At 43.7% G+C, this 26,030-nt stretch overlaps 1 protein-coding gene across 2 annotated transcripts; it reads left to right on the forward strand.

Moving 5' to 3' along the window:
* The first annotated feature begins 374 nt into the window (after positions 1 to 374).
* ZBTB42 (zinc finger and BTB domain containing 42) lies at positions 375 to 7,077 on the forward strand. 2 transcript variants are annotated; one of them, XM_066608155.1, is made up of 2 exons: positions 375 to 720; positions 2,672 to 7,077. In XM_066608155.1, exons 1-2 carry the CDS (start codon positions 648 to 650, stop codon positions 4,114 to 4,116), a joined length of 1,518 nt encoding a protein of 505 aa, XP_066464252.1. In that variant the 5' UTR covers positions 375 to 647; the 3' UTR covers positions 4,117 to 7,077. The 2 variants fall into 2 exon arrangements, with proteins under 2 accessions (XP_066464252.1, XP_066464253.1); XM_066608156.1 differs by lacking the exon at positions 375 to 720 and adding an exon at positions 1,614 to 2,108.
* The last annotated feature ends 18,953 nt before the right edge of the window (positions 7,078 to 26,030 follow it).

The raw sequence follows: 26,030 nt of genomic DNA on the forward strand, positions 1-26,030 counted from the left end.
GAACCAGCAGCAAAAGGGCTTTGCTCTCTGCTGAACCCCAATGCTAGAGTTGCTGGATTACACAGACCCCAAATAGATTGCCATCCAAGACTCTTTAAATTGGAGTACAGCTGGAATGCTATAGTGTTAGCTAGTACTGCATTTTGTTAGACGTGACACGTCTTCCTACCAAGAGGTTCTGCAGCAGTTGGGTCACTGCACTTCACTTATTTGGGGCCAGTCCTGCCTTGGAACAACCCCCCTCCCTGCCAGGCTGCCCCTGCTAGCTGAGCAGTGTGTTCTAACAGGAGCAGCCTGTTTATGTGAGAAGGGCACAGCTGTAGCTCTCGCCTCTCCCCATTGGTTCCCAGCAGCGGTGGTAACACTTCCCATTGCTGGCTGGGGAGGGGAGGGGGAGCAGGGACTGTGTCCAGTGCCAGGCTCTGCGCAGAGACACCACCACCGCCACCACCAAGGAGAGCTCCATGCACCAGCAGCACCAAGCCTGAGCCCAGGAGCAATCACACAACAAGGGGGAGAGGCTACAGAGTATTGTGTGCAGAGAGGAGTGTCCTCTTACCAACCTGCTCCAACAACACAGTGCTGCTAGGCTGCCACTAACACAGGGAGGAGGGAGGTGGCACCAGCTCCAACATCTGGGGATCTCCATGAAGCCGCAGGATCCCCACAAACTCTGGGCTTTAAACCAGCCACCAGCCCCTGGGTGCCTCAAAGCAGCCTGTAAGTAACCTCAATATCTGGGATGCATGCTTATTATTACAGGGAGGGAGGTCGGGGAAGAGAAGAAGGAGGAAGGGGGGTGGGGGGGCTGGTCTTTTAAACTGGATGAGACAAGTTTGCAGTCCCCATCTGGACTATTGCTGGTCTAACCCCCCTGGGGACATTGTCCAGACAACAAGGAGGTCTCTGCATTGAGTTTCTATCCTCTTCATCTGACACCAGCAACATTGCAAAGAAGTCTATACTGTAGCTACAATGTATCTGATGTATTTATATCTCTGCTTATAAACAAGAGCAACTTTGTTATTGGGGGGAATCAACCGTGGGAAACAATGATCCAGGCTTGAATTGGCAGCTACATGGTGAAGGCACAGCCGGCAGGAGGGGAGAGAGAGGAGGGGGCGTTTGTGGATACAATGAGGTCTGTCTGCACTTCCTTAAACTCTGTGCAACCTGCTGCAGTTGGAACCGACAGGCCTGAGACTAACTGCAAAGGTCACAGACATTGCTTTACCCATAGCCCAGCATGGGGTACACAGATCAGGGGGATAGAGTGGAGGACTGGGCTGGTGGGGGGTGTCTGGGTATCTTACTTTTCATGCTTTAGTTAATGATATTGTATTAGGTTATAATTTAACTCTTTACCATGCCACACATTACATTAAAACTCCAGTATTGGGAGGCTAAAAAAAAAAATCTCAGATTTAAAAGGCATTAGTTTATAGAAGAAGTTTAGCTTATATCAGACACTCATATCTGGAGCTATGTAATATAAAGCAGACGTTATGGGAGGACAGACTTTTTTTTTGTAGTAATCTCATTAAAACCACACCAGTCCGTCTCCCCCCAGCCTGAAACAACAGCTTACAGGCAACAATAAATTGCACGGAAAATGTAGATTTTTAGGTGTATTTCCCCTTTAAGTTGCTATCCTGGGCCGCACGCACCTGTACCTCTAACAGAAAGCTCGACTTGAAGCAGTAGACATTTGTGTCTTTCCCCAATCTGGCCAGCAGTTGCACCCATGTAATAGATGGCTATAAATGGGGAAGTTGGAACTTTAAAAGGCAGCAAGCAGCGTGGTTGGCTGGTAGTTAGATTTGCTGTAACATATGGCATTAAGAGGAGCACAGCTGGAGGTAGCATTTCTATCCTAGTGAACTCAGAGCAGCTGACTTTCCAGCTTGCTGTGTAATTAGCAAAGCGAGCACTCCCAGCCTCCTCCTCCCTCACACTGACACAGGGACACACACTGCTGCTGCTACCCACTTCTTGTTGGAGACCTTGTAATACCACAAACTATGACAGAGACGAAAGCTAGATCACCCTAAAACTCCCTGGGGCTTATCCCATGAGCTGCGACCTCCTATTATTGCAGAGGGGGGAAGGTAAGAAAGTGTTACTAAACAGACTCCATTATTAGACTTTATTTCACGTGATGGTATGATGAAAAGTTAATTTTGTAGCAATAGTTTTTTAATGCTACTTTATTAGTAAATAGGGGTTATAGAATTTCCATGGCAGCTTGTGGGTTTGTGTCTTTTGTAGTTTTCACGTTGCTGTGCTGTATGGTGTAAATATGTATCTGTGATCTTAATGTCTACATAGTACACACAAGTTGAATTAAGTTTTAGACAGCTGCCAAGGCTTGTGTTTTAAAAGGCAGCAGTTACCATAACTACGTGATCACTGCACTGACCAGGAGGGGGACAAAGCTCTGAAAACTGCCTCCTAGAAGCCATTGTTTGTTTAAAATCAAGTTTTTCCTGTTCCCGGCAGGTGCAGTTAGATGAGAGGCTTGTTTTAAGAATGCAACTTGCTATAGAGAATTGAGCAGTGGACGCTATGTGCTTAGCTTCTTCCTTGTGTTGCTACAGCCAGATTGCTTTATTGCAGCTGTTAAGAGGATTTAGTTTACTGTAACATTCAAGTTTTTCCTGTTTTTAAACAGGTTATGAAGGAAGAATGGAGTTTCCAGACCATAGCCGCCAGTTGCTGCAATGTCTGAGTCAGCAGCGTCACCAGGGTTTCCTGTGTGACTGTACTGTTTTAGTTGGGGAAGCTCAGTTCCAAGCTCACAGAGCTGTATTGGCGTCTTGCAGCATGTACTTCCATCTTTTCTACAGGGACCAGCTAGACAAAAGGGACATTGTACATCTGAACAGTGACATTGTCACGGCCCCAGCATTCAGTCTGCTGCTTCAATTCATGTACGAAGGGAAGCTGGAATTCAACAACCTCCCAGTAGAAGATGTGCTGGCCGCTGCAAGCTATCTTCACATGTATGACATTGTAAAAGTCTGCAAGGGTAAGCTTAAAGATAAAGAACTCAATTCTGGAGAGAAAGCCACTGATGACGGGTCTGACTTGGAAAAGGAGGATGGGTTCTCCGATACAGATGGACCTCAAGGATGTATCTTGGATGCAGGGGATAAAGAAAAAATGTCTACCACTGAATGTGAGAAACCAGCTTGGAAAGAAAAGGTCAGTGGGCTTCCAGGCTGGTCCCCCGACTTGATAGGTGTCAATTCAGTTTCTACAGAGGCTGTGTCATGTAAGACAGCAGCTGGAAAAACAAAGGCCAGTATCAATAGTTCTTCATGCCCTTTGTCCCAGAGATCTGCTAACCATACACAGCCTCCAAGTGATGGGGATTGTGCTCTGGATTTGTCTTTCAAGCCAATGTCTGGGAGAGATTCCTTACACCCCTCCTACGTCTTTGGACAGCTGGCTTCCGACAGCCAGCAGCAGGGCACTGTGCCACTTGTTAAAGATGAACAAGGCTTGCTGTCAGAACAGGAGGACAGTGAAGCAAAGAGTCCAAAGAGTCAACATGTTGGGAATTCGGCCAAAAACCTAATGACAGGGTTAGGACACATGTTCACAGGAAATGGAAATTCACACGTTAGGGAAGAGGACTTGTATCACGATCGAGATGAAAGTGAAGATGACATGGACTCCTCAGATCTTTCCACATCAGGTGTCCTTGTGTCCCCGGGACAGATTTGCATATGTCCTTTGTGTAGTAAAGTTTTCCCAAGTCCTCATGTTCTGCAGCTTCATCTCAGCAGTCATTTCCGAGACAGAGATGGTTCTCGGATCAAGATGTCTCCGGATGGCTCTGTTCCCACCTGTACGATATGCGGTAAAACTTTCTCATGTATGTATACTCTAAAGAGACATGAACGTACGCACTCCGGAGAAAAGCCTTACACTTGTGGCCAGTGTGGGAAAAGTTTCCAATATTCCCATAACCTCAGCCGTCATGCAGTGGTTCACACGCGGGAAAAGCCACATGCGTGTAAGTGGTGTGAGAGACGTTTCACCCAGTCAGGTGACTTGTACAGACACATCCGTAAGTTTCACTGTGGCCTAGTCAAGTCATTGGTTGTGTAGTAATAACTGAAGTTAATTTTCAATGTTGGATCCACTTTTGAGCTCTGTAATGATCTCATTTATGACACTGAACCTACAACATGCAGCTTCCCACCCCTCTCGGCAATTATTTAATATTTAATGAATTGTTCTACTCTTCACATGATTGTGTCCGATTTATTGCAAATGTGAAAAAAGGTCATCAGCAAAAGTCCATAAATTACCCACAATTCCCTGCTCGACACATGTTGGTTACATCTGGCATTTGATGCAGAAATCCCCCCCCCCCCCCCCCCCAAACATATGCACTCATTACTGTAACTACCTATGTTATGTCTTTATCGTATGGAGGTACAGATGTAGCAAAGTTGATTCAACCATCCGACTCAACATATCGTGTTCAACCTATCAGCAGGTAGACCTACTGCATCATCACAATGCACAACACATTCAACATCTGTCTAGTTACAGAATAGTCTCCCAATTGCACACAGTGTGTCCTATTCATAGATTCAAGTTTTGTATCAACATTTCAGTCAGCAGTATTTAGGACGTGTTACGCAATTTCCTTGGTATAGGTAAAGTTTAAGTATTGAACATTTGATAAATGTTCGGTCGCTTCAAAGTATTGACTATAAAAATTCTAATTATCATAGTGTTTCTGTATCTGGTTGACGACCTGCATCTTGTTAGCCTGATGAATTTTCTCATTTTGGCTCAGTTTATTATTATTAAGTGCATAGAGCACAATATGAGTACGGGCCTTATTTATCAAAGTTGTCTGGCCGAAAAATTGGTCTTGTTGCTCATAGCAACCAGTCAGCGGTTAGTATCCACTTCTGGTTGCTAGGGGCAACAAGGCCTGTTTTTCAGTTAGACAATTTTGATAAATTCCTATGTGTTCCCTCATCTGAAGCAGATGAAGAGTTTAGTATTTGTATCTAAGACAGTGATATCAGTGACAACCAGAAAGACCGCATCTCAGTCCAAATGACGTTATGGCATGATGACGCCTATCTGTTGGAATCCACTGGGGAAACATTGTGCTGTCAATGTTTAACTGATATGTTATGACAAACGTCTTCAATATCCCTGAACTGATAAGCTATAGTATGCTACATGGTGTCTGTTGTACTCCCGGAAGTCTTAAAGGACATGCATTACATAGAGGCAACCAATCAGAAATGAGCTTTGGTCAGTCTATCCCAGGGATAGCCGAGATACTGGAAACCAGTCATATTGCACATTAATCATTATGATCCGGAAATGCAAAAAAATCAAGTTCCTCAATTAGTAATTGGCCCCCCAAAAAAGTTGCAAATTTCTAGATGCATTGGCTATCTGGTTCTAGCCTTGGTCTAGTCCTTCTTCTAGTATGAAGTCAACAATGGTCTTATTGTTTGTTCTGGGTTGCAGCATGTTTGTATAATTAGCCTGAAGTTATTATATTCCTACTTGAAGTAGAGAGGGGTCATAAATCAGGAAAATCTGTTCCATGAAGGGAGGCGCTGCATTGGATATGCCAATATAGGTGTTTTTATTTTTATGTGCCAACTGTTGGCTCATGCTACAAAATCTTTAAGAAGATTCCATTGGCACTTACAAGATGAATGAAACCCTAAGATACTAATTATTACAAAAATAAAAGCAGATGCCCTTAATGAGTCTTTGATTCCCAAATGTCCGTGTAATGTGAGGAAATATATTTACACGCCAACACAGTGTCGCTCTTGTTCTGTGTTTGTTTTTTTCCGAACTGCTGTTACATTCACATTGAAGGTATGATATAAATTTTTTTAATTATTTGACATTTTATTTCCCGTTTGTGTGAATATCATTGCTTAATAGGCTTCACCAAGGTACAATAGTTCTATTTACTGGTTAGTTATGTTATTTTGCTGTGATTTTTGAAAATAGCACTGAAAAAAAAAACTACTAAAATTAAGTTATTTTTTTTGTTTGTTTGTTTTTCCTGACGGTACTTGATATAGTATTTATTAGTTTTTATTTGAAGTGAAATGAATTATAATTTAGAAATTTTATTTAGCGTTGTGTTTTCCTTTTTTTTTTTCCTTATCCTTTCAAGCTGAGCGATCATCCCTGAAATGGGAGCCATTGCTGTATGTTTTTTGTTTTTTTGATTTTTAACTTTTTTAAAATTATTTAATTTATGTATACTTTAATAAAACATGATAGAGTAATACAACGTATTAGACACTGGCAAACAGCAAGGAAAGTTTACATCTGCCTGATGAACATGGACATAACTATGATTAAAAAAAACCAACAAAAAAAGGCAAAAATACTATATAAATCCAGTCGTGCAATGTCCAATTACCTAGTGTTTTTTGTTTTTTTTTTCCTTTTTATTTTATTGTTCTGTTTTTGTTTGATAGCAATGTCATTTGCACTTATATTTTTTGAGTCACTAACACTGATATGTTTGGTAAATGAAAACAAATTTGCATATTTGCATATAGCATTTGTTTTGAACACATTGTACAGATGCAGTATGGGTCTAACAAAATCTGTAATTTTTGGAATTTTTGGACCTGCTCTGCAGAGCTGCTCATGGGTTTTAACACTGGATGTGAAATCGAATCACACCAATGCTGTGAAATCACTGAAAATTATCAGTTCCTAGTTCTCCTTGAGATTACAGAAATGTACATGTAAAAAAACACTAATTATTTCTGTATAAAGTTTTATACTATATAATAATATGTAGACAGACCTGTTGGCTTGGAATATATTTTATAAGAAAATATTTTGCTGTTCTACAGACTTTTTTTTTAATTTTTATTTTATTTTTTTGTAATTCTTTATCTTTCTTTTAGTTTGTGTGGAGTTTAATTTGTACATTTTCTTTCAGTGTGTGTTAAACTGACAATCGTGAATAGGATTGATGTCTTTATATTTTTCTTTTGTCAAAAATAAAATCTAAATCTGTTATAAATCATGGGGGTTTTTTTTAACCTTTTTTTTTCCGTAGACTTTTTGGCTTTGAATGATTACTTGTGTACATATTTTATATGATCAATAAAAACAGATGTTTACTATGATACAACAAAGCTTACTAATCTGAAAACTACTTCAGCGTTGTCTTTAATGGAACTAATAATTTCCCTCTGATCGGGGCATTTACTGGCGTTCAGTTTGATGCCAGAAGGAATGAAGACTTATCAGTAGACAAAAGACACTGTCCGCGGAGATTATTAAGACGCAGTCTGAAGTAATTAACAATACCCATACTGTTAGTACTCTGTTACTTCAAGTTTTTATTTGTGTTTTTAAGAGGTTAGAGCCATAAGAATAAGCATTATCCTGCCTTTTTTTTGGGGGGGGGGGGGGGGGGGGGAGTTTTTTTTTTTTTCTTCTTCTATTGGCAGACTTCTACTCCACACTACAGTAGACTTACTAGTTAAATATGGTAAATATTAGTTTAAGCCACCTAAAGGGCTTTTTCAACTTGAAGGGTGGTGTGGTCCAATGTTTTAGAAGAAGGTTGTTTACTAACTTCATATCTCTTCTCACATCTGGGCATGAGAGCAGCTGCAGTCTTCACAGTGGAGTCGTTGAGATCAAAAGTTTTGTGAACTTTTTAATTAGCTTGAAATATCCCTTCAACTTCTGGTTTGCTTTAGTGACATACATCTGGCAGCCTGAGGATACTTTGATATAGAATTGAAAGGATTCGATTTTGGGTTTCTCTCTGGAATTTATGATAGCTGTATACATTAGATGGCTCTTGTTCAGTTTGACTTATCAACCAAATAGACATGTATGTGTTTTTCAATAGGGAGCAGGAATTATGCGGTTATTGAGCACCTTTTAGCAGGTATGTACATAAGGTTAACTCTTTAATACCGAAGAACTGCTTCCATACACAATAGGTCATGGTCCAATTTGAAAAATGGCCATAATTGAATTTTATCTAATGTATATAGTAGCATAGTATGCAAGGCTGAAAAAAGACACATGAGCATCTAGTTCAGCCTGTTTTCACCCCCCCCCCTCCTCCTTGTTGATCCAGAGGAAGGGAAAAAAAAAAGAGATGGACGCCAATTTACCCTATTTGGTGGAAAAAGTCCTTCCCGAATCTATAATGGTAGTCACAATAATCCCTGGATAAACAGAAATCAATGTGGCCATCTTCAGACATAGTAGGAGGACTTCCATTCTGGTGGTCTGGAACCTGTGGCAATGCAGCAGGCTATACCGTGTTTCCCTGAAAATAAGACCCTGTCTTTTATATAACTTTTTGCTCACAAAAAGGCACTAGGTCTTATTTCTGGAGAATGTCTTATTATAGCAGGCTTGGTCCAGGTTCCTCCCGCTGCTCTCTGGAGATTCGACACGTTGAGTCATGGCGTGAATTGGCCAATTCAAAAGTCCCACCTCCACAACATGATGGCTGTGATTGGCTGAGCAGAACCACTCAATACAGCGCTTGATCAGCCAATTACAGCCATCGCATTGGTTAATCAAACGCTGCATTGATTGACTGAGCAGCGCTCGAGAACCAATGCCTCCTGGAGTTGGGATTTATGAATCCTGTTAGCAGGAAGTGATCTTCTGTGGGTGAACGAGGACTGCAGGATGCACGGCGTAGCTCCTGAAAGCAGCTAGGGCTTATTTTTGGGGTAGGGCTTATATTTCAAGCCTTTCCCAAAAATCAGGGTTGGTCTTCTTTTCAGGGAAACACGGTAATAGCATCTGACTGTTGTAGCATGCTGGGTGTTGTAGTTTTGCTACAGCTGGAGAGTCACAAGCTCCATATCATTATCTTAGATCCAACTTTGTACGTTATAAAAAAATAGGATTGGTTCTTATGAATGGTGTTCCACTTTGTGAGCCATTTTGAGGTAAGATTAGTAGTAGCTAAAGAATTATAAAAATGTCATATTATACAGTAGTCACATGTGCAGAGCTTTCACTGCTGGAGCTGTCTACCACCAGCAACCAAGAAACAGCTTAAAGTGATTCAGCAGCTGGACAACCCCATCAGCTGGCACACTAGAACAGCTGGAGAACCCCAGCAGCTGCTCTAGAACAGCTGGCATGCTCCAACAGCTGGAGACAGCAGCCAGTTGAAGCTCTGGAAAAGTCCAGAGAACAATATTTTTAGCTTACTAAAGTTTGAATCTTTCATCCAAACCCCATCTTAACATACTTGGCCTAATAAAATGCACATCAGAGATTTATGTATGCTCACACAAGCGAATGGTCACAGCATAATCCGCTGTACTAATCTCCCATAGGCTCCCATGGTGCTCACACAAATTGTGCAAACTATGCGCCCCCCAAAAACGCAGCATGTTCTATCTTGGCTCTTATTATGTGTGCATACGTGCCAAGACAGCGGCATGCAGCAAGTACATATGTCATTGTGTACTTGCTACATGCTCACGTGCGGCATGCCGTGAATTATGACAGGCTCCGCCTGGCCTAATAAGGAGTGGCTATATAATTTTATATATATCACATTTTGATTGCTAGGCTAAGTTCACATTGAGATGAGGTACTATGTTTGGCATATACCGTATTTTTCGCTATATAACACATATTTTTCTTCCCCCTCCAAGGTGTGTGTGTGTGTGTGTGTGTGTGTGTGTGTGTGTGTGTGGAGTCAGAGCGTCTTATAAAGCGAACGTTATAAAATTAGTTGCTATTGGCATTTGTTCGACCGATTTGTGAGCTTAGCGTACAATCGCGGTAACACAAACTCGTGATCATGCAAACAAATGTGCGATCAGTTAGAGTTCTCTCTCCTCCCCAATGCTTCCCATATGTACCGCTGATTGGTGCAGGCAAAGAAGCAGCAGCAGTTCCCGCCGGTGCTCCGCACCAATCTGCTTCTCCCCTTCCTCCTGATGTACACAAGCACCGCTGTGACTCGGAGCTCCGGTGTTTCAGACCTCTGCTGCTCTGTCGCCCGGCACTATCCCCTGTACTGTCCCTGGGTGAGTTCAAAATATTTTTTCCCTATTTTCCGTCCCTAAAATGTGGGTGTGTCTTATAGAGCGAAAAATATGGTATGTTGGAAAACTCTTGTATGTCTAACGTAGTCGAAAAATCATATCTGCCTACGGGCTCGTTCATGCAAATGTATGGTCACAGGGTATTATGTGCATGGGTTTTGTGTGTGTCATACGCTGTACCAATCTGCCATAGGCCCCCATGTTGCCACTCGCACATACTGCGCAAAATATAGACGCTAGAAAGATCGCAGCATGTCCTATCTTGGCATGGATAACATGAATGCATACACGCCAAGATAGTGCATGGTGATTGGCAGCATGCATGTCCCTCGTGGGCGGCACGCAGCGTATTACTCGGTGTAAAGCCGCCTTAAGAGTGTCGTCATGCAATACATTTGACTGGTGTACTACATATCAGGCTTTCGAGCAGAACTACATGCAAAAATATTCTCAATGGGCGATTGTGTTTCTTTGCATAAGTTCCATGGCACAATTTGAAAAGATCCCGCTAAGGCTACATTCACCTGGGCGAGCGCGATATCCGTCTGAAAAACTCTGCCCAATATTGCCCTTATCAAAGAGCGTTTTACCTGCGGCTGCGAGGAAAAAATGTCTCGCTTCTGTGAAATACCAATCCCCGCCCTCAATAGGGGATCGCTAGTGTTTCCCCTTGGTTACAAAAGAAAACATCACATTGCACGGGTATACTGGGTGGAGGCTCACTAATAAAAAGTACTCGCTTATGCCCTGCGAGTTTGCAACTCTGCATTCTCTTGCTAAATGCATGCCTCTTGTCCTAAAATTACCCAAAGCATGCCCATGTGATGGAGTGATGTCAGCCGGACCGTGGAGCTGAATGAAGTTTGTCAGCACAACTGAGGTTTGCACAATTACAACTACAGTCAAACCTCTAGTTTAGTTGGTAATCAGCCCGAAAGCAATCGGCTAAACTTGAAACCAATGAAACTCGAGGCAATTATTTCCATAGGAAGCAATGTAAATCCAATTAATAAGTTCTAGACATTCCAAAAAACACACCAAACCGCTAAACGCTGTACAATGCACCCATTCGTTTCAATGGGGCTGTACACGCACGCACGCACGCACACACACACACACACACAGTTTCGGCTCTGCGTCACCCATTGAAATAAATGGGCAGTGGTTTCAGCCCCACAACGTGGCACAATTTCGTACTGTTTTTTTGGCGGTGCTAAATGCTGTAGCTACACTACCGCGGGTGGAAAAAAAAAATCAATACTCACCTTTCAGGTGCCGTCGGGGTCCACACAGCTGCTTTCGGAGGCTCTGGCTGGTTGCTGGGCGCTTGTCAAGTCAGCAGAGCATCTATTGCTAGTGATTGGGATTGAATTCCCCACCTCCCAGCAAGACATTGCTCTGATTGGCTGAGTCGGCTGAGTGACAGTCCACTCAGTTAATTACAGCCAGCGCTGGATTCTCCAATTACAGCCATTCATCCATGAATGGCTGTGATTGGGCAGCGAGGTCACGGGGGTCGGCTGCTGCCGGCGAAACTGGAAGCAACGTAAGTAGAGGCGCAATTCTGTGCTGAAGAATCTGCAAAACTGGAAACCGGTGAAAGAAGAAGGCGACGAAAGTGGAGGTATGACTGTACATTGAAATTGCATAACGTGCATTTAGGTAAGAACAGGACAGTGAGACTGAGCATGCGTGACCATGTAAGAATAGGGCGCTGAATGGATAGTGGAGCCCATTTACACTGGTGTATTTTCTGTCTGTAATCATTGCGCATTTTTTACTGACCGAATACGGATACCTGAACAACACAGTGACCACAGATGCAAAACGAACAAACTGCACACACGCACCACAAATGCACATACACATGCAGTGTATTTTTCACGGATGGATCAAAATTGCATATGCCCGTGCGAATAATGACTAAAGCCCCATTTAGTCATAGCAGCGAAGGAAGTAAACGTATTTGCTTATGAGGGACGGGAGCAGTGACCTAAAGGACAAAAGCGGCGTAACTATAGAGGATGCAGGGGATGCGGTTGCACCTGTGCCCAGGAGCCTTAGGGGACCCATAGGGCCTCTCTTCCCATATAGGAAACCCAGTACTGTGAGTAAAGCATTATAGTTGGGGGTCCTGTTACAGGTTTTGCATCGGGGCCCGGGAGCTTCAAGTTACGCCTCTGAAGGACAAGATGAGGGTTATAGTTCAAGTAAGTGCAATACTGAATGCATAAACCACTCCAGTAGGTTTTCAATATTGTGGTCTTTCCCCATTGCTGTGAACAGAGAAAAAAATCCCTTAACGGTAGGTCAAGAGGTATCCAGACAGTCTAAAAGGAAAGTGGCCTGGTTGTCCATAGCAGCCAATCACAGCGCTGCTTACATTATTAAACAGCAGTTTATAGAAAAGAGAGCTGTGATTGGTTTCTAGGGGTAATCGGGCCAATTTTGGTAAACCTTGTTTAACAGAGTATATTAGTGTCTGACTGATGTCACCTGAGTCCACCAGAGTGAATAATTCAGCATATCCTCCCTCCATCTGTACACTTGCATTGCCATATTTGCAGCTATTAGTGCGTACACTGGATATACACAAGGCTGAGAGCAAGTACCATCTGAATTTCTCAGGCGCAACACGCATCGCACATCACATGGATAATCCACCTGTGTGCTGTCCAATGGGTGAGACACTACGCATTGCATATTCTATTCTCATGTGAGACTTGCACAAGTAGGTCATTTGTGAATCATCATCATTAAAGGGCTTGTATCCCAAAAGGATCCCAAGTTGTCCCCTATGCACAGGATTGGGGATAACTTGCTGATCGATGGGGGTCTCAGTGTTGAGACCTTCTTGATCTCAAGAACGGAGATCCCATTTCAGTCTCTTCTCCCCCTTAAAGTTGCGTCAGAATGAAGGGAGCACGGACTGTACATGGCGGTTGGCGCTCCATTCATTTTAATAGGGTGGATGGAAATACCCGAGTGCTTGCCGGTTGAGTATCTCCACAGTTGCATTGAAAGCCAATGAAGCGTCAGCATACTTACGTGACAAGCACTCCAAGTAGTCTTCTCCCTTTTTTTTGGGGGGGGGGGGGGCAGTAAACCAACAGGCAGGAGGATAGGAGATATAGGACCTCCCTTCTCAGTATTGGTGGGGGGTCTCTGCGGTATGACCCCCACTAATAAGCAAGTTATTCTGTGGATAGTGGATAATTTATGAGCCGCCTGGTACAATGCCTTTAAGATTTTGACCCTAGTGGCAAATCACTGGCTCCAAATTCACGGCCAGCCGATATACGGTGTCCCTTTCTGCAGGTGGAGGAGGCAGGCTAGGCCGGGAGCAGTGCACTGAGTTCCTGCCTCCTCTTCGCTCCTCTCTCCGCCCCCTTGCCTGGGACTGGGGCGGAGCGGAGCTAAGTTTGTCAGCTGATTGGTTGTACTTCTCCCTGTGTGAATGGGAAGAGGAATAGGTAGAGCTAGTCTATGGGGATGAACGATTGTATGATCACTCATCCTCACAAGTTGATTCTTGGGTCATAATTTAAAGAAGTGCCAATCAACATGCATGAATGTTTTGTTCCATTAGCCTGAAAATTCAGCTGATCTGACAGGACCCTTCGGCTTGACTCAAATCTACGTTGGGGGCTTCATTAAGAGCCTAGGTCACAGGATCCTTCAAAGAAGATGGAAAAATGGCACAGCATGTCCTGCTATTATTTTTCCTGGTAAAACAATGGACACCATGACAGAAGTACAGCAGATTTCCTTATAGGTAATGGGCACCGCAAGGACCTGTCATGTGATGGATTCGAGACTGTCTTTATATTAGTTTTTCTTTTCATATAGCAGAACAGAAAAGTGGAAATATGAGCTTAGCCTACACCTTTCTTTACAAGAACATACATTATAATATCTCCACCCTTGTGCTTGCCTAGGGCTCTGGTTGGAAGCAATTTATTGCAAGCAAAATGGAAATGCAGTTTGCTGACCGGCTGTTACTCAGTAGGTTATAGAAATGCCGGGGCTTCCCTGCCGCTTGCTCGATCATGTCACCTCTGTCCTGGGTATTTCAGCAGTGAGGAGAACGCTGGCAAGCAGAGAAATGATTAGATAACACACAACTAAAATAGATTTTTACAGAGGGTCAGTGCAATGTCATCGCCTTCTCAAATTCATCTGAGGGCCGTCCGGCGGAACTTGTTCTTCCTGTATCTTATGTTTTGTCTACAACACCTGAGTAGAAGCATCAAACCATTTCTATGTAGTCCATTCCCCGCTGTGAATTCAAGAGTACGACTTTTGGGCCGCGATGCAATTATAAAAGCTGTCTGAAGAACACGCCAGTCTGGTCTATTTTATGCAAGTGATGCACTAAAGCAGCTGTTTCTTCCTTGCAGTCTTGAGGAGCAACGAGGTTGATAAATGTGCATATAATGAATGTATAGATAGTGAAGCAGAGCGCAGGAAGGGAAATACTAAGCTTGCTTGGTACACTGGGTGAGAGGCTCCAGGTGCTGGCTACCCCTGGCTCACCAGCAAGCAAGTATTTCGGGGTAGAGCCAGTGCAGCCAACTACAACTCGGACTAGCACATCGGAAAAAATGTGTCAATGGTGGGTATTCCATTTATAGTTTTAGGTCGGATTCCCACGAACGTATGCGGAAAATGCTCCGTTTTTGCTCCGTGAATGTCGTGCTATTGCGTGCTTCTGCACATTTTACTGTACTTTTTGCGCACTTTGTGTTAGAAGGCTATTTAGTCTAATTAGTCTCCAGTGTGTTGTTTTTCCCAGCGGAATTGCGCAGAGTATTTCACAATCACGAGGGTCTTGGATGCACATTTGCACACCCTCCACAAACTCCTGTGGGGCCTTTGGTGTGCAAATGTGAACTAAGACTAATTTCACACAAGCAAATGCGATATCAGGCCGTGAAACTGGCCAACGTGCGATGTCCCCACGGATGCGAGGTGTTTTTGTGTTAAAACCGCCTCGCATCGCATCATGAAAATGGCGATCCTCCGCTGAGCATTGTGGAATGTTTCTCATTGTTTTCGGTGCATAAAGCTCGCATCGCACTCGCATGCCCTGCGATGCTGTGCCGGCCTCACTGAAAACAATTGGCAACGTGAGCTATTCCGAGGGAATGACCATAGATAGGACATGCTACGATTTTTTTTCCCGTGCCACGATGTGGGGAAAAAAAAAAATCGCTCATGTGTATGACCCCATTTAAAAGAATGAAGTTAATATTTGTTTAAGATTTGTGCGTCTCGCAATACACAGATCCCGCACGATTTTCGCAAGCATGTGAAAGTGGCCTAACAGGACCCCTGAATGGAAAATAATGGAATCATTCGCTTGTATTTCTGAAACGGACATCACTTTAATGTCCCTTTTACAAGGGTTCATTTCCCTTCCGTTATGAAGGGTGGGCCACAGAAAAGAAGCGCGGCACCACACTGTCTAAAAGAAATTCTCTTTGTTGCCCATAGTGACCAATCACAGCGCAGCTTTCGCTTTACATCAGCAGTATTAGTTATGAAAGATGCGCTGTGATTGGTTGCTATGGACAACAAAGACAGATTTTCTTTTAGACACCTTTTATAACAGTGTGGCGCCGACTTTACCGCAGCCCACCCTGTGTTTTAAGTATAGAATAGCGTAGTTGACTATACTCTTTTATACGCCCAATACAATCATTGTCAAAAAAACATTCCCTTCCCTAGAAGGAGTTGTTGGAATCAAATAAAAGTCTGTGTGATTGTAACGTTGATATAAGTAAGTGATTACAATATCAGAGCAAAAGGAGAATTTATTACTGAAACTGAACACATGAAGGGAAGTTCTAGTACCCTGTTGTATCACCTCTAGCTTGGATACAAGATGTGGTACAGGTGGGCATGGAGGCTCTAGTACCCTGTTGTACCACCTCTAGCTTGGATACAAGATGTGATACAGGCAGGCATGGAGGCTCTAGTACCCTGTTGTGCTGCCTCTAGCTTGTATACAAGACGTGATACAGGCAGGCATGGAGGCTCTAGTACCCTGTTGTACCACCTCTAGCTTGGATACAAGATGTGATACAAGTGGGCATGGAGGCTCTAGTACCCTGTTGTACTGCCTCTAGCTTGGATACATGATGTGATACAAGTGGGCATGGAGGCTCTAGTACCCTGTTGTACCACCTCTAGCTTGGATACAAGATGTGATACAAGTGGGCATGGAGGCTCTAGTACCCTGTTGTACTGCCTCTAGCTTGGATACAAGATGTGATACAGGCGGGCATGGAGGCTCTAGTACCCTGTTGTACTGCCTCTATCTTGGATATAAGATGTGATACGGGTTGGCATGTAGGCTCTAGTACCCTGTTGTACCGCCTCTAGCTTGGATACAAGATGTGATATAGGTGGGCATGGAGACATATAGGTTCTGTATGGTATCCTGTGGCACATTGGTCCACATTTGCTGTTACTGAACCTCTAGATAATGTAAAGTCGTAGGCTGTAGAAGTTGGCATTCCAGATGGTCCCATACATGTTCTATTGGTGATAAATCTGGTAATTGGGTAGGCCACAGAAGTGTGGCAGTATTTTGGAGGCATTTCTGTGACACCGTTGCTGTGTGTGGATGCGCATTATCCTGCTGGAAAATCCCTCTTGGAAGCCGCCATGAGAGGAACACATGTGGCTGCAGGATGTCCTGAACATATCGCTGAGCTGTCATTGTCCCTTGTACCACCACTAGGGGGGACCGTCTGTCCCATGCGATGGCCCCCCAGTCCATCACATCAGCAGGGGGCAGTGTGCCTCTCCACAGGAAAGGCAGGATTGAGGCGCTGTACGCTAGGTCTCTGTAGACGTGAACATGGCCGTCATCCATGCCCAAACTAAACCTGGATTCGTTGCTGAAGACAACCCGGTTCTACTCTGTAGCAGTTCAGTTTTGTATTTTATGACACTACTGCAAACAGAGGTGAGGATGAGTGTCAGAGGCATTATATGTAATGGCACTGAGAGACCAAATGTCCTTCAGCCATGCACCTGGATATAGTTCCAAGAGACACAGGGGTCTGTAACAATGGTACCACCTGTCTCTGGATTGCGGACAACGAAACAGTTGGAGCTGCTGGTGCTTGTCAGACGATCAGATGATCCGCACTTCTATTATAGTATCTGTAGATGGTCCTAGAAGACAAATGATCTTCTGTACTACAACTATGATAGCTGAGCTCTGGTTGTAATGGATAACATGTCACTTTTTGCAGTTTCTCAAAACTAGGCCAGCTTCTCAAAACTTCTCAAAACTAGGCCATATGTGAATGCCTAAGCCCAAAAAGTTTTGCTAGCACATCATGGATCTCCAGAATGAAGCCACCAAACATGTACTTCTTCAGATGTGGTGGAGACTATCCCGAGTAGACTTTTTACATGGACTGATAAATCGTTCAGATTCCTGCATCCAGTGGCAATCTAAACTATTATCATTCAGTGTAAATGCATGCCGAGACTGAATGATGAACAGAAATTCATTCACTTCTTGTTTGTCGTTCAGTTTTTGCATGCATAAAGCTGAACAACAGATCGGCCCATATAAACAGGCAATCATTCACTTAACTGCCTGTTTATTGTGAATGGAGGCGGGCGGGCCGCAAGGACTTCCATCCCACTCCGCCTCTATTCACTGAGCAATGTTCATAGCTTTATATAAGCACAGGAAGGATTATCACTGAGACGACCTGTTGGGCGCAGAAGCCTGACAAGTTGTCCCTTTTAAAATGGCCCTTATTCGCAGGATTCTCTCTAAGAAAAAAAATTCATGCCCAATTTAATGCTTCAATGCTGCAGGTTTTATATTTCCACCATAAATAAATCAGCTTAGGAAAGTTGTGAGAGGGACTTTGTATTAAGTGTAAAAACATATTATCAATCCATAGGCTAAGCAAAGCATGATTTTTTTTTGTCTTATAAAAAGTTAGATCTCCATCTAGTGGTCATGTTCAGAGTTGCACACTGGTTTGTGTTTGTTGGCACGCATGGAAACCTGTACAGCCCATTACAAGAATAACTGACAATAACTGATACTTTCTTGCAAGAAGCAGGTAGGCATCTAGAAGAAAGCAGCATTTACTCCACACTGAAATAATGCTAACATTGTCTATCTGTGTAAAGACAGATCATCAGACCCGAGTTATAGAAACAATGTGCTTAATGTGCTACACTGTTTATGTAACTCCCATTGACTTCTATGGGGATTGTGGAAACGGTACAGCGCAGGGTTCTTGGCTATATCCATCCTCCTGATCACTGCATTAAGGGTGGCCAGGGGCAGTGAAGGCCAGAACAAGTGATAGGGACCTGCACCTATCAGACTTTTTTGACATATCCTGTAGAATATGCAATAAAAGTCTGAGATGAGAATACCCTTACAGATCCCAATGGCATTCATCGCGGGGGTTTAACCCCTTGAGTGGCACGCCTGGAAATTTTCCGGGACGAGCTCCACTGCCGATAGTGATATAGCCCGGAAGATTTCCGGGCTCTGTATCACTATGGGAGCTGCAGAGCACAATGCCACAAGCTGTGACAGTGTGCTCTGCCTGCACAGACCCACAGAGAACAAAGCAAGGGCTTTGAAAAACCAGCAGAAGATATTGCCGATATGTCGGCAACCTCCTGCTTTGTTTACAGGTTGCCATAGAGACCATCGGCTTGTCAGAAGCAAGCCGATGGTCTCTGTGGCAGGGAGAGCTGGTGCTTGGCTGTCAGAGGACAGCTAGGTACCAGCTCTTACAGCAGAGATCAGAGAACAAAGCTCCAATCTCTGCTGTGTTAACCCTTTACATGCTGCAGTCTATGTGACTGCAGCATGTAAAGGGCTGTCACCATCGGACCCCTGGAATGTGATCAGGGGGTCCTGATGGGTCCCTGTGGAAGTCCCCTAAAGGGACAAAAAAAAAGTAAAAAAAAAAAACAAAAGTGAAAAAATTATAAAAAAAAAATAAATAAAAACACTTGTCTCCCTTTACTTTGTAAAAAATCAAAAATCAAATCACGCATGCGGTACCCATGCGTCGTAATGACCCGGAGAAGGAAGTTAATACATTATTTAACCCCTTAATGACATGGCCCTTTTTTTTCCTTTTTCCCCATTTCTTTTTTTCCTCCCCCTGTTTAAAAAATCACAACTTGTCCCGCAAAAAACAAGCCCTCACATGGCCGTGTCAATGGAAAAATGAAAACGTTATGGCTCTTGAGACGCAACTGCAAAATTAGTTGAAATTCAATGATTAGACCATTTTAAAAAACCTGCCCTGGTGGGTCTGACAGGGGGGTAGGAAACCCACCACTCAAGGGGTTAAGGGAATTAAGTAATGTGATACACAGACCCTTGTTTCTTAGATTTAAGGACTCTATGGTGACACTGTCTGTTCCACTGGATTGGCACATAGCCAATGTGGTGCTGATATTCAAAAAGGGGTGAAAAAGTGAACCTGGAAACTACAGGCCGGTAGGTCTTACTTCTATCGTGGGTAAAATGTTTGAAGAGTTTCTAAGAGATGCTACCCTGGAGGACCTCAAGGAAAATAGCTGTATAACTCCATATCAGCATGAGTTTATGAGAGATCACTCCTGTCAAACCAATCTGATCAGTTTCTATGAGGAGGTAAGTTCTAGACCGGTTCGGGGAGAGTCACTGGATCTTGGGTATCTGGACTCTTCCAAACTGTTTATACTGTTCCACATGAAAGGTTGGTATATAAAAGGAGAATGCTTGGTATGGTCAAGAATGTGTGTAAGTGGGTAAGTAACTGGTTAAGTGGTAGAAAGCAGAGGGTGGTAATAACTGGTACATACTCTGATTGGGTCACTATTATTAGTGGGGTATTACAGGGGGCAGTAGGGGGTCCTGTTCTTTTAAAAAATATTTCTTTATCAAAATACTAATGACAACCTGTCTGTGAGTGATAAGTGACTCAGTGAGTTACATGTGATGATGTCACCGTCATGTGATCAGTCACCAGGGATCTGAGCTCCGCCTCTGATCACATGACAGCGACATCATCACAGGTCCTTCATCCCTGTGCACTGAATTAGGGATTATGGGCGGACTACATCCCCCACACACCCCCATGGCCACAGTTGCTATGGATACACCAGTACTCAGTCTGACAGTTTGTAGCTGGACACCTGTGTGGAGACTCCAATAAATGACACCTCAGAAATGTCCACATACATGGCTGGCGGTGCATATTGACCAACAACATTGAAGCACAGTCCTTCACCACTATCTTTACATCTCCTGAATGTGATATCATGTCATCTCACGTGCTAATGCCACCAACACCAGTCCAGCCTTCATCTAATCATCAACCGTTAAACCAAACCGGCACTGTTGTGCAAACATGTTACCACAGAGGGTTGAACACCGCCGTGAGGCTAATGCAGCTTACATGACAGTGACAAGCCACGATTTCACATCAGCCACCAGCTGAAGTTTGTGCATTTTGTATGGAAATATTTTGACCAACTCCAATCCCTTTCACTATATTATTAATAAGTAGCGCATTGTGCCACCAGATACACTGGATCTAGTATATTTATTAATGACCTGGTAGATGGATTGCACTGTAAAATATCAATATTTACAGATGATACGAAATTATGTAAAAATATTAACACAAGAGAGGACACAAAGCAGTTGCAAGAGGATCTGGATAAGTTGGGCGCTTGGGCAGAAAAGTAGCAAATGAGGTTTGACACTGATAGATGTAAGGTTATACACATGGGCAGAGAAAATACATGTCAGCATTACACACTGAATGGGAAACCACTGGGAAACACCGACATGGAAAAGAACTTGGGGATTTTTAGTTAACTGGAACCATAAGGCCTCATGTCCACGGGGAAAATCAGGCCCGCCATGGATTTTTCATGCAGAATCCCGCAGCGGGTCCCTCCTTTCCCGCAGACATGAGGCCTAAAAATAAGCATTACTTACCTGTCCGGACGCTGCGGATCTTCCCTCCGTCGCGGCCGGATTTTCAGCCCAGCGGATGTGCTCAGCGTGTCGGCAGCGTGCCGCACTCATGCGCCATGCAGGAATTCAACTGCGGGTGTGCCGCGGATCCGGACGTCTTCCATAGGCCTCAATAGAAGCCTGAGGGAGCCGTCCCTGTGGGAGACCCGCATAAAAATGGAGCATGCTGCGGGTGTGTTCCCACACACGCAATCCGCGCCTCAAGGGAAAATGACAACCGCAGGTATTTAATTACCTGCGGGTGTCCAATGCATCTCTATGGGGCGCGGATCATGCGTGCGGGTGACCCACTGCGGATCTGTCCACGTGGACATGAGGCCTAACTGGAGCAACCAGTGTCAAGCAGCTGCTGCCAAGGATCATGGTTTGCATCAAAAGAGGTCTAGGGGCGCATGATGAGAACATTGTTCTTCTTCTTCTTTCCAAATCACTGGTCAGACCACACATGGAATATTGTCGACCGTTTTGGATACCAGTACTCAAGAAAGACATATTAGAGCTTGAGGCGGGTAACTAGAGTAATAAACTACAATACCCAGAGCGGTTATCAAAATTGGGGTTATTTAGTTTAGAAAAAAGACTGCTGAGGGGCGACCAAATAGCTATGTATAAATATATAAAGGAACAATACCTTGAGATCTCTCCCATCAGCTATGTATACTCAGGACTGTGACTGTAACAAGGGGGCCCCCCAAACGTCTAGAGGAAAGAAGGTTTCATCACCAACACAGAAGGGTGTTCTTTACTGTAAGAGCAGTAAGATTATGGAGCTCTCTGCTGAGGAGATGCTGATGGCAAATTCGATAAAAGAGTTCAAGAGGAGTCTGGACGCCTTTCTTGAATGACACAATTTTGTATGTTATAATCATTAATGACTTCTAGGGTCAGTGATCCAGGGAGTATTCTGATGGCCAGATTGGAGTCAGGACGGAATTTTTTTTTCTTTAATGGGGAAAATTGGCTTATACTTTATTGGTGTTTTTTTTAACCTTTTTCTGAATTAACATGGGGGCTAATAGGCTGAACTGGATGAACATATGTCTTTTTTCGGGCAATGCATGCTAAGTTTGTGTCTGTCCTCCTGGACTCCATGATCCACAGCTACTGCACTGCAGCACTTACACAGTGACAACACTCCATTTCTGTATTTGTAGCCTTCTTTTACACAGTCTTTTAGGTGTTTCATATGTGAAATTAATGTAATTTTTTACAAGATTTTATGTGGCATTTTTTAATTATGTTGGGGGGAGGCCCCCTCACCTGATTGCTTGTCACACTCTGGAGTTCTCCTATGAGTATTTGCATACACTTCATGCAGTACAGCCTCCTATCTGATGCTTATCAGGCACTATCTCCATTTTTAGATTTCAGCATTTCATCTGACATCAGAGAAGACGCAGCAACTTCAGAAATAAACAGTATGCCGCACCAGGGATCCCTCCACACACCCAGAGGAGCAAAGAGAGAAACAAGGCTAATCTTGCCTACCAAACCTGGAACACATACTGACAAACAACAGTTGGTGCTATGCTAACTTTAGGCTAGCAATATCTGACGATATAAACATTTTTTTAATAAGTGTAAATCCAAAAAATGTTTATAATAATAGGCTGGATTTAACTACAGGGTGGGTCATGGAAAAGCAACCAATCACAGTGCAGCTTTAATTTTTCCTCAGCCGTAGAAGAAATGAAAGACGTGCTGTGATTGGTTCCTATGCGCAACAAAGACAGATTTCCTTTTAGACAGCCTTCATAAGAGTGTGGTGCCGGCCTACTTTTCCATGGCCTCATGATCCCTTGACAGCTGATTAGCAGATTACACTGTAGAATATATAGAGTTGCAGGCTGTCTATTAGGAGTAACTTGGGATTTAAATGGCTCTCACAATCATGCATTTTAGCAAAGTAGATTAGAAATAGATCTAGCCTTTAAGAGTGAAATAAAAGTAGGTTGATGCCTGCCATGTTCAGGCCGGAGCATAGCTGCTGTATAGCGGGGTGTACAGTAGTAATCGCCCCGGACCTTGGTGCCTGAGGGGGCCAAAAAAGCTCCCCCTGCCATATTAACCCTTTCCAATCCAATTTGTATTCTGGTTTTTCTAGTGGGCCCACTCTTTTTCTGCCATTATACAACAGCGCTATATGCTGGCTAAAGCCAGTACTACATGAGGTGACACGTTGGATAGGCTCCGACAGCAGAGAGGTTGGCAATATACAGTAAGAGAACCCCGATGGACATCTTTCAACATCAGAGCTGTACAGCCTTAAATCATAATGTCTTCAGATGTCAGACAGTGGATTGGAAAGGGTTAAAAGACATTAGTATGTAAGATGCAGGTGGATGTTGTGTGATGGCACGGTGGTATTAATTACTGACTATCACTTTATAGGAGGGTTAAAATGTTTAAACATTGCATAACAATAAAATTTGACTTCTCAACACAAATCAAATAACGATTTAAGTGATTGCCTTTCCAGCAAGTAAGGGTTTAACCACAATTGTCCTATTCGCTATTAAAGGGGTTTTGTCATTAAAAAAAAATCAATACAACTATCAATACCCTCAAACTACCAGTACCCTGAGTACCATAGGTTTATAGTCACTGAGTAGTCTCCACAACTGGGATCCTGGTCCGAAAGGATATGTCTCATTGCTTTGATGACCAGAGCAATTCCATCTCAACCATTCTTCCTATTCTAGGCCATTCTCTCTCTTTCCCTTTTAAGGCTGCTTTCACATGAGCGATAAAATTGTATGATTTTCGTGTGATGCGAGTGAAAGTATGAAACCCATGCTATTCAATGGTTTTATTCACAACTGCAATGTTTTCTATCATGCGATGTTGTGAGATTTAGAAATCACTGCCTGCTCTATATGTCTGCGTTTTGCTCTTTTCTATTGCCCGCCATTCTCTGTGGAGCCTTCATTTTATCTTATCGCAACGCAAGAACTTGCAATTTTTCTGTGATGTGTTTTTAACATTAGAAACTCTTATTGTGTTTCGTGCGAGAAAATCGCAAGCAGTGATGCGATGCGGGAATATTTGTCAGGAAAAGCATCGCGGGCGCTCCAACATCTCATGAGCACATTTGCGATATTGCCACACCTTTTGACTGTTCGACAGCAGAAATTCACAAGTCTTCTCCACTTTTAGGCTAACTTCACACAGGCGAGTGTAACATTGGGCCATGAATCACAGCCCAATATTGACCTCACCAACAAGCAATTTCCCCGCGGATGCAAAGCATTTTTAAATCAAAACCGCCTCGCATCACTTTGGGGAAGTAGTGATCCTCAGCCATGGCTAACAGCCGTGAGGGGTGATCGTGGAGTGTCTCTCATTGTTTTTAATGGGGAGACCTCACATCTCACTTTTTGCATGCACCTAGCATTCGTCGCGATGCTGCCGCAGGCCCCATTGAGAGCAATGGGCAATGCAATGCGCGTGCATGCCCAAAGATAGGACATACTGAGACTTATTTCCCGCATCGTGGTATCTCTCCTGGTATCTACGTTGGCATGCACACACCAACCACTAACTGTCGCAACTCTCAGTGATGCATGGGAGCACTCACCATAGCTTGGCTACTGCTCTGTCTCTGGGTCAGGAAACGGTAGAGGAGAGTGCCTCCCTGTCCTTCCACGCCCAGCAGGATCTTTGGCCCAGATGGTCTAGCCACACTCCAATTTTCATATGGCTGCACTTCTGCATGGGGATACGGTAGCTGCTCCAGTCTAAGACGGCCTCCACCACTTTAAATCTTGCTGCATCAGTTTTATATTAACGTGGAACCTGGCTGGCGCCAAAAACATTCTAGCCTGTTTGTGGGGTGTGGTTTAGCCTCTCTCTGCAGTGAGCCCAGTTCTTCTATGCTGTAACATGCTAGCTGTGACAACAGCCGCCTGGAGCACCTGTAAGTCTATCTCTCTGCAATCGCTCAGTCTGCGTGGAGGGTGCAAGTAGTATTATAAATGGCAGATGGTAGGTGAGGGGGGCCTTCTTATATATTGTGCATTGGGGCCTAGGAGGGTATAAGGTAGGAATCTGTGTTCAGGTAAGATTTCACCATGTTTTATGTATAGTATATTGGGAAGCACATTTTGGAGGTAAGTTAAGCATTATAGGATTCCTCACAGTTCCGGATTTGCTGGAACAGTGAAGTCACAAACAGCTGCAGAGTCACCAGTTGCCTGGCTCTGCAATACGTATTATCAATCCAAGCGCACTTTGCTTCATACACAACAGTCTCTTCCAGCTACCCTATTGCCAAGAGGCAGTGGACAGAGAATGGCAGACATCCAAGAATCCATGCAAATAACAAAGCCACAGACGCTTTTGTACGTTGTCATTACAGATGCCCAGGCCAGGACACATTGCAAAGAGTTTGCTATGGCAAAAAAAACTTCTAAACGGAAACTTCTGTCTTCAAAGACATTCTGTGAATGTACATGGGCACTATGGGTACATAGCTGGTTCAATGCACACCAGAAACATGTTGGCATACTCAGTCTTACACTTTGTTACACTTCTTTGAAGGGACACATTAAACTCAATGCAATCTAATGCAAACAAATGTCTGTAAGTAGTTAATAGGAAAAGACTGTCAGGATAACACAGGGCCTGTAGAGGGGGCACAGCTGAATGTAGGCTGGAGCCAATTGCTTTTCTTAGGTCCTCCCTGCCAGATGATCTTCTTCCTCCAAGTGGCAGCATCTTGTCGAGTTACATGAATCATCCCCCTCCTGGCTATGTCTCCTCCCCTTTGATGTTCAGAGGCGCTGCTGTCAGCCAATCAGCACCAGTGCAACATAATTGCTTACTTATGCTACTGTATTTATGTTCTGAGCTTGGTTCTGGTGCTCTATTTGTTGTGCGCTTGGGTCTAGTGCTATATTTATGTACTGAGCATA

The sequence above is a fragment of the Eleutherodactylus coqui genome, chromosome 6 (genome assembly GCF_035609145.1).
Source record: "Eleutherodactylus coqui strain aEleCoq1 chromosome 6, aEleCoq1.hap1, whole genome shotgun sequence".
Classification (NCBI taxonomy): Eukaryota; Metazoa; Chordata; class Amphibia; order Anura; family Eleutherodactylidae; genus Eleutherodactylus; species Eleutherodactylus coqui.